This window comes from Chiloscyllium punctatum, chromosome 20 (assembly GCF_047496795.1).
Source record: "Chiloscyllium punctatum isolate Juve2018m chromosome 20, sChiPun1.3, whole genome shotgun sequence".
NCBI lineage: Eukaryota > Metazoa > Chordata > Chondrichthyes > Orectolobiformes > Hemiscylliidae > Chiloscyllium > Chiloscyllium punctatum.
This window is the reverse complement of record NC_092758.1, coordinates 41,826,904-41,845,969: the sequence shown is the minus strand read 5'-3', so window position 1 is coordinate 41,845,969 and position 19,066 is coordinate 41,826,904. Positions and strand designations below refer to the sequence as shown.

General features: G+C 41.3%; 1 protein-coding gene across 1 annotated transcript in view; it reads left to right on the top strand.

Moving 5' to 3' along the window:
• The window catches only part of LOC140491788 (uncharacterized), a 220,685-nt gene that overhangs the window by 124,233 nt on the left and 77,386 nt on the right, over positions 1–19,066 (top strand). Inside the window, exon 8 of the mRNA XM_072590190.1 lies at positions 1,361–1,468. Within this exon, the coding sequence (XP_072446291.1) occupies positions 1,361–1,468 (108 nt within the window). The remainder of the gene's footprint in view (positions 1–1,360; positions 1,469–19,066) is intronic.

The window sequence follows — 19,066 nt, the reverse complement described above, 5'->3', positions numbered from 1 at the left end:
ATCCTCTCCCTCCCACTCCAATATCAGTCAGAGATGTCCTGCACTCTGGTACCGGGCAGGCAACACACCATGCGGGACTCCCAATCCAGCTTGCATAGGATACTATCTGTCTCCCTAATTATAGAATCCCCAATAACAACTACTTATCTTTTTGCTCCCCCTCTTGAATGACCTTCTGCATTCTGCACCATGGTGCCATGGTCAGCTGGCTCATCCTGTCCACAGCCCTTTCCCGCATCCGTACAGGAAGCAAGAATCTCATACCTGTTGTACAAGGTCAAGGGCTGAGGCTCCTGCACTTCGAATCCCCCTACCTGCCTCTCCCCAAACACTTACTGAATTTGAATTACTTAATCTACTGGGTGTGACTGCCTCCTGAAACAAAACGCCCAGGTAACTCTTCCCCCTCCCGGATGTGCCGCAGAGTTTGAAGCTCAGATTCCAGATTATCAACTCTGATCTGGAGTTCTTCCAGCAACTAACACTTGCTGTAGATGTGGTCTCTGCCGTTCACAATGGGATCAGCCAGCAACCACGTCAAGGGATATGGGCTAGGTGCAGGCAATTGGGATTAGATTAGGTTGGAATATCTGGTCACTATGGACAAGTTGGACTGAAGGGTCTGTTTCCATATTGTATATCTCTATGACTCTTTGATGAGGTTTTAGGAGTGTTGTTAGAACTGCACTGAAGAACATATCTCACCTGTGCCTTATAGATAGAGATAGGGTTTGGGGAGTCGGGAGATGAGTTACCTCTTTTGTGTTGACAATATTTATATGGCTACAGGTTAAGCTTCTGATCAATGATGACTGCCAGGATGATCAGGAGGAGGATTGCTCAGCCATAGTAATGCCATTGAATGTAAATCTTTCTATTACTCACATCAGTTTCTGCTTATTGACTCTCTCAAAACCGTTCATGTTTCTGAATGCATTTATCAGATATCATCTTGACCGTTGCTGCTTTAAAGTGAAGAACCCTAGTTTCTCTCCATGTAGCACAAGGTCCTCCTCCTCAATATCATTCTAGTAAGTCTCCCATGTATCTTCTCCAAGGCTTTAATGTTCTTCCTGACGTGTAATGTACGAAATTGAACACAACCTGAAACCTAACCATTGTTTTGTAATGGTCTAGTATAACTTCCTTGCTTTTGTATTTTATATCTGTCAATAAGTTAAGGGTCCTAAAAGCATTTTTAACAGCCTTCTCGTTTTATCCTGCCACATTCAGAGATATGTGTACTTACATTCCCAGGTATCTGTTCCAGTATCATTTAGTTTGTATTCCTTGATCTTATTCTTCTGCTAAAATGTATGGCTTGTTCAACATTTACTCTGTTTTATGCTTCAATGCACAGGGTAGTCAAGGCAATCCTGGACCATCAGGTCTTGTTGGTCCTGTAGGTCCAATAGGACCCCGAGGAGACCCAGGGAAGGAAGGTGCCCAAGGACCTCCAGGTGCAACTGTAAGGAGACTTATTACCTGTTCAGTAATGTAGCATGTATAAGCTATAAAATAAATTTTGTGTCATTAATTTCCATACTCTCCAGTTTTTATTCAGCTTACTTTGGCATAACTAAAGTAGGATATTAGCATTGACAGTAAAACAAAGCAGGTGATCAAACATTGGCAAACACTTTACACCCTCCCAAAAAAATACAACAAATTCACCCCCTTCTGAGAGAAGAAATTCGCCATCTCCCTTTTAAAAGGGTGAAACTTTATTCTGAGATTATGCCCTCTGGTCCTGAACTCTCCCACAAGGAGAAATAATCTTTCTCTGATGTTGCCTAAGAATCTTCTATGCTTCAATAAGGTTGCCTATCATTTTTCTGAACTCCAATGACTACAGGTCCAACCTAACCAACCTCTTAATCTAAAACAGTACCTCCATCCCTGGGACTAGCCTAGCGAAACTCCTTTGGACTGCCTCCAGTGCCAATATATCTTTGGTAAGAAAAGAAGACCAAGTCTCTTCACAGTATTCCAGTTGTGTTCTGACTATTGCCTTGTAAAATTTTAGCAAGACCCCTCCTATTTTTATATTCCATTCTTTTTGAAATAAAGGCCAGTGTTCCATTTGCCTTCCTTATTACCTGAACTTGGATGCTAGCTTTCTGTGATATGTATACACGGAGTTCCAAATCCCTCAGTACTATTGCTTTCTATGGTCTTTCCCCATTTAAGTAACATTCAGCTTCTCCAGTCTTGCTGCCAAAAGTGCATAACCTCACAATTTTCCACATTATATTTCCATCTGCCAAGTTTTTGCCCACTTGCCTAATCTGTCTATATCTCTCCGCAGACTTTTCATCCTGACTATCTGTCTTCCTATTTTTGTCATCTGTAAATTTGGCTTTTGTAATTTCACTTTCCTCATCCAGGTCATGGCCCCAGCATTGATCTCTGTTCCATTAGTTACAGGTTGCTATCTTGAAAATGTCTCCTTTATCCTAACTCTCCTTCTCCTATTAGTTAGCCAATTGTCTTTCCATACGAATATACTACCTTGTAACACCATGGGCTCTTACCTTTTTAGCCTTCAGCAATTGAACTCCATCTCTTCCAAACTAGGTTTGTAAAGTAATTAAAATCAATCCAAATAAAATCCACCTTTCATATCTTGTAAAGGTTTGGCTTGTCGTCTCATCTGACATTTGAAAACAGTAGGTGAACCACCACATTCTAACGTGTGGACATTTCACTCCCAAGATGTCATGTGGTAAACCATCTTCAATCCAGAAATTGTCCAAAATTCTTTCATTTCTTCCAGCGTTCTTTACATTTATTTTTAAAGTTTAAAAGAGTAGTGCTGGAAAAGTCAGCTGGTCAGGCTGCATCCGAGGAGCAAGGGAGTCGATGTTTCGGGCATAGGCTTATGCCTGAAACGTCAATACTCCTCCTTGGATGCTGCCTGACCGGCCATGCTTTTCCAGCATCGCACCCTTCGACTCTGAGGACTGCAGATGATGGAGATCACTTTCTCCTCATTTATTTTTAAAGACAAGGTGTTTGCAACTATGTTTAACCAACTTGTTGTGGATAACAGGAACCAGTGGATATAACACTTCTGATTTTCAGAGGATATTTGAAAAGCTGCCACATCAAAGGTTATTGTGGAAAATAAAAGCAAATGTTACAGAAGGGAACATATTGCCGTGGCTAGATGATGGATTAGCTAACAGGAAACAGGATGTAACTTGTGGTGTGACACTGGGATCAGTGATAGGCCTCAACTTCTTACAATTTTACATGAATGACTTGGATGAAGGGATTTATGATTACTACATTTTACTGATGACACAGCTAGTTAGAAAAGTAACTTATAAGGGTACATAAAGAGAATACATAGAAATGTAGGTGGTAACTGTTGGGTTAAAGGTCTGTCAAATGGGTATAGTGTGGGCAAATGAGAAGTTGTCAATTTTGGCAGGAAAAATAAAAATAAAGCATATCATCTAAAACATGAGAGATTGCAGAGCTTTGAGATGTAGAAGGATCAGAGTGACCTAATGTATAGATTACAAAAGGTTAGTATACAGTGCAGTAAATAATAAGGAAAGCTTTCATTATTATCAAAAAGTTACCATTTATCATGAGCAGATTTGAATACGAGCAGTTATGGATCCTTTTGGAAGCAGTGATCACAGTATGGTTGCATGGAGATGGAGAATGTGAAGATAAAATCCAATACCAGGATCCTGTGCTTGGACAAGGGGGACTACAATAGAATGAGGGAGGACTTGGCTAAAGTAGACTGGAATCAAAGATTTTATGGTGGGACAGTTGACAAGCATTGGAGGACTTTCAAAGTACTCAACAAAAGTATATTCCGGTGAAACGGAAGGACTGAAAGAAAAGGGGTAATCTGCCCTGCCATGGGTGTCTAAGGAACCAAGGGAGGCTATCAAACTGAAAGAGAAGGCATACAAAGTGGTCATGAACAGCAGGAAACTAGAAGATTGGGAAAGGTGTAAAGGTCAAAAGAGAGTCACAAAAAGCTATAAAGAAAAGTAAGATAGAACACGAGAAAAAATTATTCACAGAATATAAAGACAGATAGCAAAGGTATATAAAATGAAAGATAAGTATATAAAATGAAAGAGTGGCTAAAATAAACATTGGCCCTTTACAGGATAAGAAGGGGAATTTAGTTATGGGATATGATGAAATGGCTGAGGCATTGAATAGGTATTTTGTATCTGTCTTCACAGTGGAGAACACTAATAGTGTGTCAGTGATTGACAAAGAGACAAAGGTATGTGAGGACCTGGAAACAATCATTATTACGGAAGAGGTAGTGTTGGGCAAGCTAATGGAGCTAAGGATTGACAAGTCTCCTGGCACTGATGGAATACATCCTAGGGTGCTAAAAGAGATGGTGGGAGAATAGCAGGTGCACAAGCAGTAATTTTCAAAAACTCGCTGGACTCTGCGGCAGTCCCAGCAGATTGGAAAATAGCAAATGTGATGCCACTGTTTAAAAAAGGAGGTAGACCAAAGATGGAGAATTATAGACCAGTTAGCTTAACCTCTGTAGTGGGGAAGATGCTTGAGTCTATTATCAAGGAAGACATAGAAGGCATCTTGATAGAAATTGTCCTGTCAAGCAGATGCAGAATAGGTTTAAGAAGGGCAGGTCATGCTTGACATATCTTTTGGAATTCTATGAAGACATTATGAGCAAGGTAGACAGTGAGGACCCAGTGTGTGTGGTCTACCTAGATTTCCAAAAGGCCTTTGACAAGATACTGCACAAGAGGCTGCTGCATAAGATAAGGATGCATGGTGTTAGGGGTGAAGTATTAGCATGGATAGAGGATTGGTTAACTAACAGGAAACACAGAGTGGGGATAATGAGTGCTATTCTGGTTGGCAATCAATGACTAGTGGTGTGCCTCAAGGATCAGTGTTGGGACTGTAATTATTTACAATTTATAAAGATGATTTGGAGTTGGGCACCACATGTAATGTGTCAAAGTTTGCAGATGACACTCAGATGAGTGGCAGAACTAAGTTTGCAGAGGAACATAAATGCATTGAGTGAGTGAGCAAAGGTCTGGGAGATGGAATACAATGTAAAAATGTGAAGTCATACATTTTGGTAGGAATAATAGTAAAAAGAATTATTACTTGAATGGTAAAAAGTTATAGCTTGCTGCTATGCAGAGGGACCTGGGTGTCCTTGTGCATGAATCACAGAAAGTTTGTATGCAGGTACAGCAGGTAATTAGGATGGCAAATGGAATTTTGTCCATCATTGCCAAAGGGATTGAGTGTAAAAGCAGGGAGGTTATGTTGCATCTGTACAAGGTGCTGGTGAGGCCACACCTGGAGTACTGTATGCAGTTTTGGTCTCCTTACTTAAGAAAGGATGTACTGGCACTGGAGGGGGTGCAGAGGAGGTTCACTAGGTTGATTCCAGAGTTGAGGGGGTTGGCTTATGAGGAGCGACTGAGTCGATCGAGATTATATTTATTGGAATTCTGAAGAATGAGGGGGGATCTTATAAAATTATGAAGGGAATAGATAAGATAGAAGTAGGGAGGATGTTTCTATTGACAGGTGAAACTAGGACAAGAGGTCATAGCTTCAAGATTAGAGGAAGCAGATTTAAGACTGAATTGAGCTGAAACTCCTTCACCCAGAGGGTTGTGAATCTATGGAATTCCTTGCCCAGTGAAGTAGTTGACACCACTTCAGTAAACATTTTTAAAGCTAAGGTAGATATTGTTTTGAACAATAAAGGAATTAAGGGATAGGGTGAAAGCCGCAGGTAGGTGGGTCCGTGAGAAGACCAGCCATGATCTTATTGAATGGTGGAGCAGGCTTGAAGCTTGGGACAGCCTACTCCTACTCCTAGTTCTTATGTTCACAATACACGGTGGCACAGTGGTTAGCACTGCTGCCTCACAGCGCCAGAGACCCGGGTTCAATTCCCGCCTCAGGCGACTGACTGTGTGGAGTTTGCACGTTCTCCCCATGTCTGCGTGGGTTTCCTCTGGGTGCTTCGGTTTCCTCCCACAGTCCAAAGATGTGCAGGTCAGGTGAATTGGCCATGCTAAATTGCCCGTAGTGTTAGGTAAGGGGTAGTTGTAGGGGTATGGGTGGGTTGCGCTTCGGCGGGGCGGTGTGGACTTATTGGGCCGAAGGGCCTGTTTCCACACTGTAAGTAATCTAATCTAATCTAAAAAAAAGCTTAAAGCTTATGCTTTAATTGTATGAGGCGCTAGTAAGACCACATCTGGAAAAAAACTTGATTCATTGTTTCTGTGATCAGCTGCGAGCTGGGCATTAATGGACTGTATAGCTTTCCAGTGACTGCTGCTGTTTGACATCATTTGGTACAACTGCAACATTTGTGTAGTCAATATTGTCTGAAATGCAAAGGAAGCCAGTCACTGCTGTGAAAGCCACAGTGTTATGTTCCTTTTGACATCAATTCAGCTGCTGAAACTTAGTCACATAGCCTTGGTGACCTGCTTAACATAGGTCTGTGTCATAGACTGGAAGATGTGACTGATGCCTCCTGTAACAAACTGAAAGAACCAGTGTCAAAGAAGTAGAGAAACCTGCCTACTCTGTGAAGCCCTGATCCAACAGGCAGCAGGTTCTCTTACAAGAGATACAGATGCCTGCAAAGGCAGATCATAATCGCCTAAGGCATAACACTTCAAATAGATCTCATAAATAACTCTGCCTGTAATAATAGGCAGCTGCAGCTAGATACTGATTCTATTGATGCTGCACTTCATCCTTCAAATGTTCTTTCATCCAAAATAACCAAGCAATGATAATCTCCATGATAAGTAATTAAAGCTTATTGAGTGCAATAATGCCAAAAATAGACTGAAAGAAGTAATCTGGGAACAGGAATCGTCAGTGGGAAATCAGACTGCAAACAAAACATGATTCATGAACCTACAGCTAAGTGCCCATTTTGTATAGAACTTCAGTGATTCTGAGACATTGATTTCGCTGACATCATTGGTAGGTGAGGAACTGTGTGAAACATCTACAATTTTTATTTAAAATAGCTTTGAGGTTCTACTTACACCTCCACCCCACTGTCCAAGATCAAAGAAACTGTGAGATTAGACTGGCAACGAGCAGGAACATAGATAAACACATAATCACTATGTTAACCAGCTGTTCTACTGGGTGGCTAGAGTTTAGATCAGGCCTAATTTCAGTCACACAATTGTAAGTCTTGCGTGCCATTGCTGTACTTGTTTTCCTGAACTTGTTTCAGTAATTCCACACATCTGAATCATATTTTGAAGAGGCATCCTGCAGAAACTTCATAATATAATTATCAACATAAGTTTCTTAACTGAATAAAGCAGTCTGTTCCAGAAGGACTTGTTGACTGGTCACAGTCACGGCTAAATTGAACACAGCCTTGTTTGTGTTGTGGGTAGTTATCATTCCCTGCCAACACTTGAGATTTCTTGCAAAGAACATGTAGTGATATTGCAATTTTTCTCCAAGTTGTACAGATGTATCTCATGTAAGGACCTTGAGATAACTGATTTTTTAATATTCTTTACAAACTTCGCAAATATTAACTGCCTATAGCTTGCTTTAAACAACAATTTTAGTTAGAAAAATGTCCCAAGGTGCTTCACCATGGTGTAAGAAAAGAAAATGGAAACTGCCAAGAATTTGGATGAAGTCAGAACAGACATGACACCATGTTATTATCCAACAAGTTTATTTGAAATCGTAAGCTTTCAGAGATTCTGTGCCTGTGTGCTTCCCTTCACTTCACCTGACGGATAAGTGCTCTGAAAGCTTATGATTTCAAATAAACCTGTTGGACTATAAGTTAGTGTCATGTGACTCCTGATGCTTTCCACCCCTGTCCAAGATTGTCACCACCTCATCAAGAATTTGGATGTTCAGCCATGACCATAATGAATGGTGGCGTAGGCTAGAAGGGCCCAATGGGTTACTCCTCCTATCTTCTGTGTTTCTAAGACAGTATTTTGGCAGCAGAATATTTTTGGATGAGCAGAACAGAATGGATAGTCAGGTAGGACAGCACTGGAAACTTTCAGACAAACTCAGCAGGTCTGTCAGCATCTATGGTGGGAGAAACAGATTAATGTTCTGAGACTAGTATGAGTCATCTTCAGAATGGATTTCCGCATCTGCCAAGTTTTGGTGATAACATCAGAATTTGTCTCTCTACCTCTAAGTCCTAGATCTGCAGTCATCCAACATGTTCCCCGAGCTGGAAAGAAAGAATCTACTCAGGACCTGGTTCCACTCCCATCACTATTTTCATACAATAAGTGAGAACTATTGTAGCTGATTCGGGAGGTGGATTAAGGTTAAAGCAGATTTGATCATGGTTACTGATGGACATCACCATCCAAATTCTCAATAATTATCTGTTGATAACTTTCTTAATTTTAAGAAAGATCACAAAATAGAATTCTTCCTCTGGATCATCTGATTGTTACTACTCAAAGACAGAAAAAATATGATTTTGATTTATTGTATCGAAGTACAATGAAAAAGTTTTGTTTTGCCTGCGGTACAGGCAGATCATAACATAGAAGAACATACAGATTATAGGGTGTTTGAACAGCGCAATACATGCAAAGTTACGCTGCATAAAAGGTGAAGCCATGACCATTTCAGTGTCAGGTGCTATCAGCTGATGACACTGAAGTATGGTCTCATTAAGCAGCTACTGTCTTGACTGCTAATAATAAAAATAATTACTGTGTGGCCAAACAAGTGCATTTTAAATAAACTGATTATCCTGAACATTATTTGGTCCCAAATGATGACTTTAAAAACCATTTTTTTGGTTTTTAGATACAAAAGCAAGATCAGCACTGGATTTGAAATTTGAGATGTTCAGTCAGCAGTCTGATAAGGGCAAGGAAGAAGGTATTCTTGAACCTGTTGTTGGTGTGTTTAAGTTTTGTATCTTCTGCCTGATAGAAGAGGTTGGAAGTGATTATAACTGGGGTGGGGGGGGGGGGCGGTCTTTGATGATGTTGGCCACCTTCGCAGCAATGAGAAATGTAGATGGAGTCGATGGATGGGAAGTTGGCTTGTGTGATGGTCGGGGCTACGTTCACAACTTTCTGTACTTTATTACGTCCTGGGCAGAGCAGTTGTTGTACCAAATCATGCATCAAGATAGAATACTTTTTTTAATGTGCATCTATAAAAGTTGGTGAGGGTCCTGCTGATTTTCCTTAGCCATCGGAGGAAGAAGAGGCGTTATTGTGCTGCCTTGACCATTGTATCTAATTGGGTAGTCCAGAACAGATTGTTGGTGATTGTCATGGTCAGGAACTTGAAGGTCTCTGCCATCTCCACCTCTGCTCCATTGATGTAGTTCGGGGTGTATACTCCTCCTTGCTTCCTGAAGTCGATGACCAGCTCTTTACTTTTGCTGACGTTGAGGGAGAGATTGTTATCTTTGCATCACATCACCTGGCATTCTATCTCCTTCCTGTATTCAGTCTCGTCATTGTTTTATATCCGGCCAATAGTGATGTTGTCAGCGGACTTGTAGATGGAGTTCAGACGAAATTTGGCCACACAGTCATGAGTGTTCAGGAGGGGCCTGAATATGCATCCTTCCACGGCACCAGTCTTAAGGATTATCATAGAGGAGCTGCTAATGTCTGTCTTCACTGGTTGCGGTCTATAGGTCAGGAAGTTGAGGATCCAGTTGCAGAAGACTGAGCAGACACCTGGGTCTCGGAGTTTGGAGAATAGTTTGGTTGGAATTATGGTATATGGAATCCCTATAATGTGGAAAAGGCCGTTAGGCCTAAAAGTCCAACACCGACCCTCTGAAGAGTAACCCACCCAGACACATTCCCCTACCCTATTTTCCTATATTTACCCCGACTAAGCACCTAACTTTCACATCCCTGAACACTATGGACAATTTTGCATGGCCAATTCACCTAACCTGCAGACCTTTGGATTGTGGGACGAAACTGGAGCACCTGGAGGAAACCCACACAGAAATGGGGAGAATGTGCAAAGTCCACACAGACAGTCACCCGAGGCTGGAATCGAACCCTTGTCCCTGGCATTGTGAGGCAGCAGTGCTAACCACTGAGCCACCCTGCTGCCCCTATGGTGTTGAAGGCAGAGCTGCAGTCAATAAGTAGAAACCTGACATAGGTACCATTATTATCCACATGTTCCATGGATGACACTGGGGCTAGAGAAATGTCAAGAATCACACAACACTGGTTATAGTCCAACAGATTTATTTGGAAGCACTAACTTTCATAGCGTTGCTCCTTCAGGTGGTTGTAGAGTATAAGATCATAAGACACAGAATTTATAGCAGAAGATTACAGTGTCATTCAGTGATATATTGAACAAACCTGGATTGTTAACTCTTTCATCTTTTAGAATGGGTTGCAAGTTTCAGTTCTTTAATATATAAATTCCAGAACTTATTTGAAGTCACTTTCTCAAGATAATTTATAACAAAAGGTGACATCTCAGCTCAGACAATAAATTAAAAGTGTGAGGTCAGAGTCTGTCTGTATCCCAAACTTGAGTCAGACTGGATTTATTTCCAAAGTGGAATTTACAAAATATTACATGCATTGACTGCTTGCAGATTGCACATGTTTTGAGCAAAATACAATGTATCTGCAAATACAAATTCACCCTATAGACGTGTGTGTGTGCATGAATGAGAGAGTGTGTGTATATATGTGTGCACATGTAAGGGTGAATGCACGGGAGTGTGTGTGTTTGCATGTGTGAAAGCTTGGTAAAGTGTGTGTGTGGGTGTGCTGGAGTATAAGCCTGTGAGAGGATGTGTGGGGGGGTGCACGGTTTATGTGTGTCTGTCAATGAGAGAGAGAGTCTGTGCACGCGTGTGTGTGAGAGAGTGTATAGTGTAGTGAGTCACCCGTAATGTAACATGAATCCAAGATCCCAGATGAAGCCATCCTCATGGGTACGGAACTTGGCTATCTCTGTTCGGCCACTTTGTATTGTTGCATGTCCTGAGGTCAGCCTTGTAGGACGGTCACCAGAAGATCCGAGGCCAAATGTCACTGACCACTGAAGTGTTCCTGACTGGAGGGGAACACTCCTACCTGTTGATTTGTTGTGTGATGCCCATTCATCCGTTGTTGTAGCATCTGCTTGGTCTCGCCTCTGAGCATCCATTCCTGCAGCATATGTAATAGACTATGGTGGCCGAGTCACTTGAGTACCTGCCACGTACATGGTGGGAGGTGTCGCCACATATAATGGTAGTATCCGTGTTGATATTGACACATCTTGCAGTGGTTGACATGACAGGTTTGTACAGTGTTGTGCTCGATGTTGTCTTGAAGGCAGGGCAGTTTGCTGCGAACAATGGTCTGTTGATTTTTAACTTTGTCCACCCCAGTCCAGCACTAGTCTTCTGCACAAGGTAAATGCCATCTGTTGTGGGAGTAGGTAAACTGTAGGGGATTGAGGCAGGCTGGGAAGGCTAGAGTGATGTGTACTGTGACTAATCTCTCGAAACACTTCATAAATATTTTCCCTATCTCTGATAGAAATTTGATTAGTGTTATGAGAGGGTAAGTTTTGACATTTCCAATTCCAAATTTAGTTCTGCAACTGCTTCCAATAAGTTTCAAACTTGAGAATAGAATGTTTATATTCTCTATCAACAAGAATGAAGTCATTAGAATTCTTAGAAAAATAGGAAACAGTTTGTGAAAGTAGATGGGGAAGAACACATGGAGTGGAGTTCATTGTAGGCTTTGTCATTTTTCTTTGTTTGTTCGTGGGATGTGGGCATTACTGACTCGGCCAGCATTTATTGCCCATTCCTAATTGCCCAGAGGGCAGTTAAGAGTAAATCACATTGCAATGGATCTGAACTTGCGTGTAAGACAAACCAGGTAAGAAAGGCAGATTTCCTTCCCTAAACCAGATGGGTTTTTAAAACAACTGACAGTCTAATGGTCACTGTTAGACAAGCTTTTTTTCTTGTCTCAGAGATTTTCTTCCCCCATTTAATGCCAATTTCATCATCTGTCATGGTGATATTTGAACCCTGGGGCCAGAACATTAGCCTTGAATTCTAGATTACTCATCCAGTGATATTACCACTGTTACTGCTGCCCCCAGTTGATTTCAACTTGGGCATAGGGGCACAATTTCTTATGGTGATAAAAATCAAGATATGACATATTTTTCAGGAAGACATAGGTTGGAGAAAGTAATGGCCAAATAATTGGCAGAAACAACATCATCTGGATAAATGTGAGCTAATATATTCTGGAACGAAAGACAAGGAGTGGAGTGTATACAAAATGAAAAGACACTGAAGGATATGGTTGAATGAATAATTGGACTCTCACCACTCCCTAATGAGAATCTCCTTTCCCTATTCGACAATCGACTCAAAACTGGGACATTTAGCTCTCGTCATCAGGAAGCTCCTTGCTGGCCATCTCTCTCAATTCTCCCTCCTTTCTTACCATTGATTTTGTCAGTCAGGGCCTGGAAAGATCAAATCCGTTACTTTCTGATCGTGCAGGTAGGAACATCCAGAATAACATTTAGGGTTCATAAATTGTAGGATAAACCACAAGAATGGAGAAGTAATAATAAATTTGTACAAAGTATTTGTTCAATCCCAAATGAAAGTTTGATAATGTTACATGTGGCACAGATTCATCAGGGAAGTGAAAGAGATGAGAAGCTGTAGTCAGGAGAAATGGGAGCTACTGTACTATGGCTTTTTCCACTGAAATGCAGAAGGCTAAGAGAATATTTAATAAAAGGTTTTTGCATAGGGTAAGGTTATTTCCTTTGACTGTCAAGCAAGTTGTAAGTGGTGATAAATTTAAGATCGTATATTTAATTAGTAGATCAGCAAATTAATTATCAATCTTTTCAGGGGGTTCAACTTTGTCTACAGATGTCCTTTCAGACAAATGAGTGTAGTTTTCATGTAAAATGATAAGGAATCTGGAGAAGTTCTGCATTCTTGCCAGTTAAAGAAGGCAGAGAAATTATAGTCCACGGTACTAATGCATGTGTCCTACCAAAACAAAATCAGTACCAGTCAGTGATGTCTTGGAAAATGAATTAGAGCTATATAAAATAATAAGAATTGCACATTTATGGTTCATCATAGTTTTATATATTTTCACATTTTCTTCATTTATAACTGACTGGAGTAAAGGGTTTTGAGTCCATATGGTGGTGTGTGTGAGCTTATAGAATCCAGATGACACAGATCTATATATTATGTAAGTGACGAACAATGTTGATCCCAAGAAAATATCTAGTTCAAACCCACGTTACCTCCTCAATCCTGAAGCCACTTTTATAACAGCTCCTAAGTTATCATGTAAACAGTATCTCTTGCAACACCTTGGCTAGATTTTGCTTTCAGAAATGAACTAATGGCACCAAAACATTCATTACACTCTTTCTCCGATCCTCTGTGGCATTTTGCACTGGAGCTTGCTGTATGAACCTCCCAAATGTTGCAGCCTTCCTGCAGAGGACTGATACCTTCTGTAAGCAAAAGAGGCAATTCTATACTTCCCAATCCAGTCAAATTGAAGGATCATAAACATGCAGGGTAGAGTCTGGAATTGTTATTCCAATTGTTAGAATATTGAGTACAATGTTGAGTCAGGATATGGAAAACAAAAATAAATAGGTTTAAAAGATGTAAATGAGGCAATAGCAATTTCCACAGACAGAAGTTAAAATGAATTTACATTTTTAATATTTTCAGTCTGTCTTTCTTATCCCTTTCTTAGTGTCAGTGTCTTTTGCAATTTTTATTTCACTTGTATGTGAAATCTTAAACATTTCCTGCCTTGGTTTAGACTCTGTGAGAATTCAACTTGACAGTGGTGCAAAACGTGATATCAGATTGGTGTCCACTATACACAGCATCTGACATTGCAGTCCATAAAATTAAATACCAGGGTAACGTACAGAAGGGACAATCATCCTAATACTACCCACATTGCACCAGATTTCTGCCCCTCTGCCTTTGAGACTTGTTCAATTTGGTTGAGGGCCCCGCAGTTACTTGGCCTACTCATGACCACCAATGATCTTCTGTAGAAGGCACCACCTCTGATCAGACACTGGATTAATCCATGTCTACATTCAAGAGCTCTCAAAGTCTGTCGGCAGCTGTCAGCCATGCAAATGCTATGCAAAATCTTTATCGCTGACCACAAAATCCACAATAATATTTTAAGTGGTTCTGAATTTATTGAAAATGATGTGCACCTCAATGCTCTAGATACATTAAGCTAAACTGTCTGAGATTCCTCGATTTGGAGCTCAAGAATATCACACCATAACTAATAAACAAAAGATATTTCATGCTTTCACCTACTTTTGACCACTTCTGAAATAGGTCACCTCTGTTTCTAGCTGCAAAATGTTTCTGAGATGGTGTTTTTCTTGATTTCAATGTAGACAAGTAACTGCTTGTAGTTTTTTCCACAATTTGTTGTTTTCCTTGGTCCACTGGACATACCAAGAGCTATGCTTTTTATGAGGGAATATACCTTTTGGTGCTTATACTAATTTAATATTTGGATTATTGACTATTTTCCCTACTATTCTGTTTTTATAATTATTTGGGTTACTTTGAGTCAGCTACAATACAGTCACAAGTAGGCTAGACCAGCTAAGAATGCTAGGTTAATTTCACTGAAAAATTATGATTGGCTAGAACAAATCAGCAGCTGTCAAAACATTTTTGGGTGGCATGTGTATTAGGAGAGTGTGATAGAATTCATTTTGTCAGGACAGAACCTTCTCAGGTTTTGAACAACATGGGCTTTGGCAAGAAATCTGGAAAACTTGCATGAGCAGTCAAACAAAGCCTTTCTGAACATCAGGAGCAACTGGGTCCATTTTCTAACAGTGTCAATACGCAGTTCTCCTTAGGAGAGATCAGAGGCCTAATGACAGGGATTATTGCTTACTATTACACTCTTTAACACGGGATATCATCTCTTTAACATGCAGACTCACATCATACCATGAAATGGATAGAGACTTGAACTATGAATTCCCAGCATGAACATTATCTGGGTGATTCCCAGCTCACCATTTTACTCCTCCCGATCATCATTGTGGAAACACAGTACAAACGATTCAGGCCACAGTCCTTGGACATTAGCTGTACACCGCATGTGCACAGACATTGACATCCAACACGTGCCAACTTCTCCTCACCACCACGTCTCCAATCCACTTCATGTATTTCTGTACTCTGATGCTTTATTTTGATGCATGCTGGCAGCTATCATTAGAAGGTAACTGTGTGGACATTTTGTATGCTTGGACAGGCACCCAACTTAAAGACTGAACCAGGCTGTTCATTCACTCTCTGAGTGCTAACTCGCATTATGTCTAACTGGATGCTCTCATCACTCTGCCTTGATTTCCTTTATCCTCTTAACCAGAGTTTATTCTACTAGTACTAGTCTACTGCCTTGCTGTTTGGTGCTGAATCCAGTGTTCCGTCAAAAGGTCTCTTTCTTTCCCTTGTACAGTATTTCACTGTAGTCCTGGGTTCCATTTTTCATTATTTAAAAAGTATTTTATTTGCTAAAAAAAACCTTAGTTTGGTTCTGTACATATACAAACATTGGAATTTGACTCTATCCAAACAAAAGCAAAAACATCTCATACTTGAACCAGCCTATACTTACATAAATTTGAAGCACTATGAAAGTCCAATAACTGAATGGAGCCCCATTTAACTTCAGAAAGACATCAGATGGTGGTCTTTTCCTTAGTAATAGCTGCCCCAAACTTCAGTGCATACCTCAGCACGTAGTTCTGGACTTTGGAATGTGCCAGACTGCAACATTTGGTTGAAGTCAACTCCTTGTTGTGGAAGAAAAGGTTTTGGGCAGACCAAAACGAGTCTTTCATGGAGTTGATGGTCCTCCACGGACAATCAATATTTGTCTTGGCGTGTGTCTGTGGAAACAGACCGTAGAGCACAGAGTCCTGTGTCACGGAGTTGCTCAGGATGAACCTCGACAAAAACCACTGCATCTTCCTTTTGCAAAGGCATGTTCCAGAAGGAGGATGTCTGACAGTCTCAATTTTATGAAGTGTTTTTAATTTGAAAAGCATCAAGAAAGGAAAGCTGCCTGTAGACAGCCCATGTCGCTGTGTTTATATTTTCAGTTCCAATACAGAAATTTTCACATAAATATAAAACAGCTGCCTATAATTTGTCTGCCTCAAAAATGTTTTCTTGATAAACTTTTGGAATAAAATTCCAGGTTTTTTTTGGGGGGGGGGGAACAAAAGCTCAGAGATCAATTGACAGTACAGGGAGTGATATGGAAGCCGGTGCGCCACTGGAAGTCCATTTGAGTGAAATTTCCATCAGCCACCTTGCTACAGTCACTGACAATCGTGCCATCAGCACACATTTATTCAAATGTGGAGCCATAAATTCAGTCCACGTTGGCAGCATTATGCTTGGATAGGAGTAGAAAACGTAAGAGAGGCAGGAATGAAATTGAGGTTTTTGGCCAATTTTTAGTTCCTTCATTGGTGAGGGTGTATTTGATAAAGTTTGTTGCTCATCTCTCATTCCTTTGAAGTTCTGACTTAGGAAATATGTAATTGGGGAAGTGGTAGTCGGTATCCATATTGAAAGAAACAAATATATTAGCTGCCAATCCTTCAAGGTTTAATGGTAATCGTAAAAGAAAAAAGAAAGCTGAAGGACCACAGCGGCAGGAGAGCTGGAGGACTGTGACAGTAGGCAATGAGAAATATTTCCCTCTTCATCCATTTCCGCTTTCCACAAAGACCATTCCACCTGGTCAGGTCCATGCCCCCCAACAACCCATCCTCCCTTCCTGGCACCCTCCCCTGCCACTGCAGAAATTGCAAAACCTGCGCCCACACCTCCTCCCTCACTTCCATCCAAAGCCCCAAAGGAGCCTTCCACATCCATCAAAGTTTCACCTGCACATCCACCAATATCATTTATTGTATCCATTGCTCCCGATGCGGTCTCCTCTACATCGGGGAGACTGGACACCTCCTAGCAGAGCGCTTTAGGAAACATCTCCGGGACACCCGCACCAATCAACCCCACCGCCCTGTGGCCCAACATTTCAACTCCCCCTCCCACTCTGCCAGGGACATGCAGGGCCTGGGCCTTCTTCACCGCCGTTCCCTCACCACCTGACGCCTGGAGGAAGAACGTCTCATCTTCCGCCTTGGAACACTTCAACCCCAGGGCATCAATGTGGATTACACCAGTTTCCTCATTTCCCCTTACCCCACCTCACCCCAGCTCCAGCCTTCCAGCTCAGCACTGCCCTCATGACCTGTCCTGCCTGCCTATCTTCCTTTCCACCTATCTACTCCACTTTCCTCTCTGACCTATCACCTTCATCCCCACCCCCATTCACCTAATGTACCTTATATTACTTTCTCCCCACCCCACCCCACCCCCCTCTCATTTATCTCTCCACCCTGCAGACTCCATGCCTCCATTCCTGATGAAGGGCTTTTGCCCGAAACGTCAATTTTCTTGATCCTCGGAGCCTGACCTGTTGTGCTTTTCCAGCACCACTCTAATCTAGACTCTGGTTTCCAGCATCTGCAGTTTGTTTTTACCTAATGAGAAATAGGAACAAGAGTAGGCCATTCAGCCCTTCAAGCCTGCTCAGCCATTCAATAGGATCATGGCTGATCTGACATTTCTCACATCCACTTTCCTGCATTTTCTCCATAACCCCCAATTTCATGGCTTATCAAAAATCTTTGTCTCGGCCTTATGTTATCGTGGACCATGACAATGGGAAGACGAGGTCTGTGATGGTAAAGAAGGTTAGGGAAGTGTTGGAAATACTGGATGAAAGTCCAAGCTGAAGGGCCAGATGAGTTGTGGAGAACTGTATACCTGCATGTTATAAATCTCTGGAGGAAACTTGTGTACTGATCAGCACAACTAAGGTCTTTACACATAAGAACAGGGCAGTGATGGAACCAAAACTGAATAAGAAACAGAATTTGTCTGCTCATTGTATTATAATGGGCCAGCATTGGTTTAAGCAGTGACAGCATCTGTTGGAAATAGATGAAAAACTATAAACACAAGTCTGAATCAGATGCTGTGGTCAGAACTCCCAGTGCTCGTTTTCTCTCTTTTGATGTTTAGTTCTTGATTTTGTCCACAAACAATGGGTGGTGCCAGTTAGGAGGCAGAAATTGCCAATGTTATTTGAAGGAATCATCATCTGCCTTTGAGATAGAATGCAGAAAGTTTTTGGAAGGCCCCTTGCTTACATTAAGTGCTCGTTACGTGCAGTTCCAACTACTTTTTTAATTGCTTGCAGTAGCTATGGAATATTCATTGGGGAATTCTGAAGGCAGTTTTATCTTCATGGAAATGCTTCTTGTAATCTCACTGAGACACGAGGTGAAACAGTGTCAAGAAGTGCGGCTCTGGAAGAGCACAGCCAATCAGGTAGCTTCTGAGGAGCAAGAGAGTTGACATTTTGAGCATAAACTTAACATGAAGAACATTCAGAACATTCCTGATGAAGAGCTTATGCTTGAGATGTCGATTCTCCTGCTCCTCGGATGCTGCCTGACCTGCTGTGCTTTTCCAGTGCCACACTTTTTGACTCTGTTCTCCAGCATCTGCAGTCCTCACTTTCTCCTCCATGAGGTGAAACAGTAGCAAGCAGAGATCAAACAGGAGGAAGTGTTCCTGGAAAGATTTTCCTCCTCCTAACACATTAAAAGACCTAAACAACAGGTCTACAGTTCTCCGTGAAGGAGGCAAGTTTCTGCAGAGAAGTTAACAAGGATTTATTTCTTGCAAGAAGACCTGCAGCCAATTAGTAATAAAGTCGAGGCAGTTAGTTAAAGTAACTCTCCTATGTCTAACTCCACGAGATTATTGATAACATCAGTCAGTGAACATTCTGATTATGTATTAAACTGGGAACTGATGTCACGTCTGTTTAGAGCAGACTGGTTCATCACCCTTTCCATAGACAATTCGAATTAATTCAATACAGCT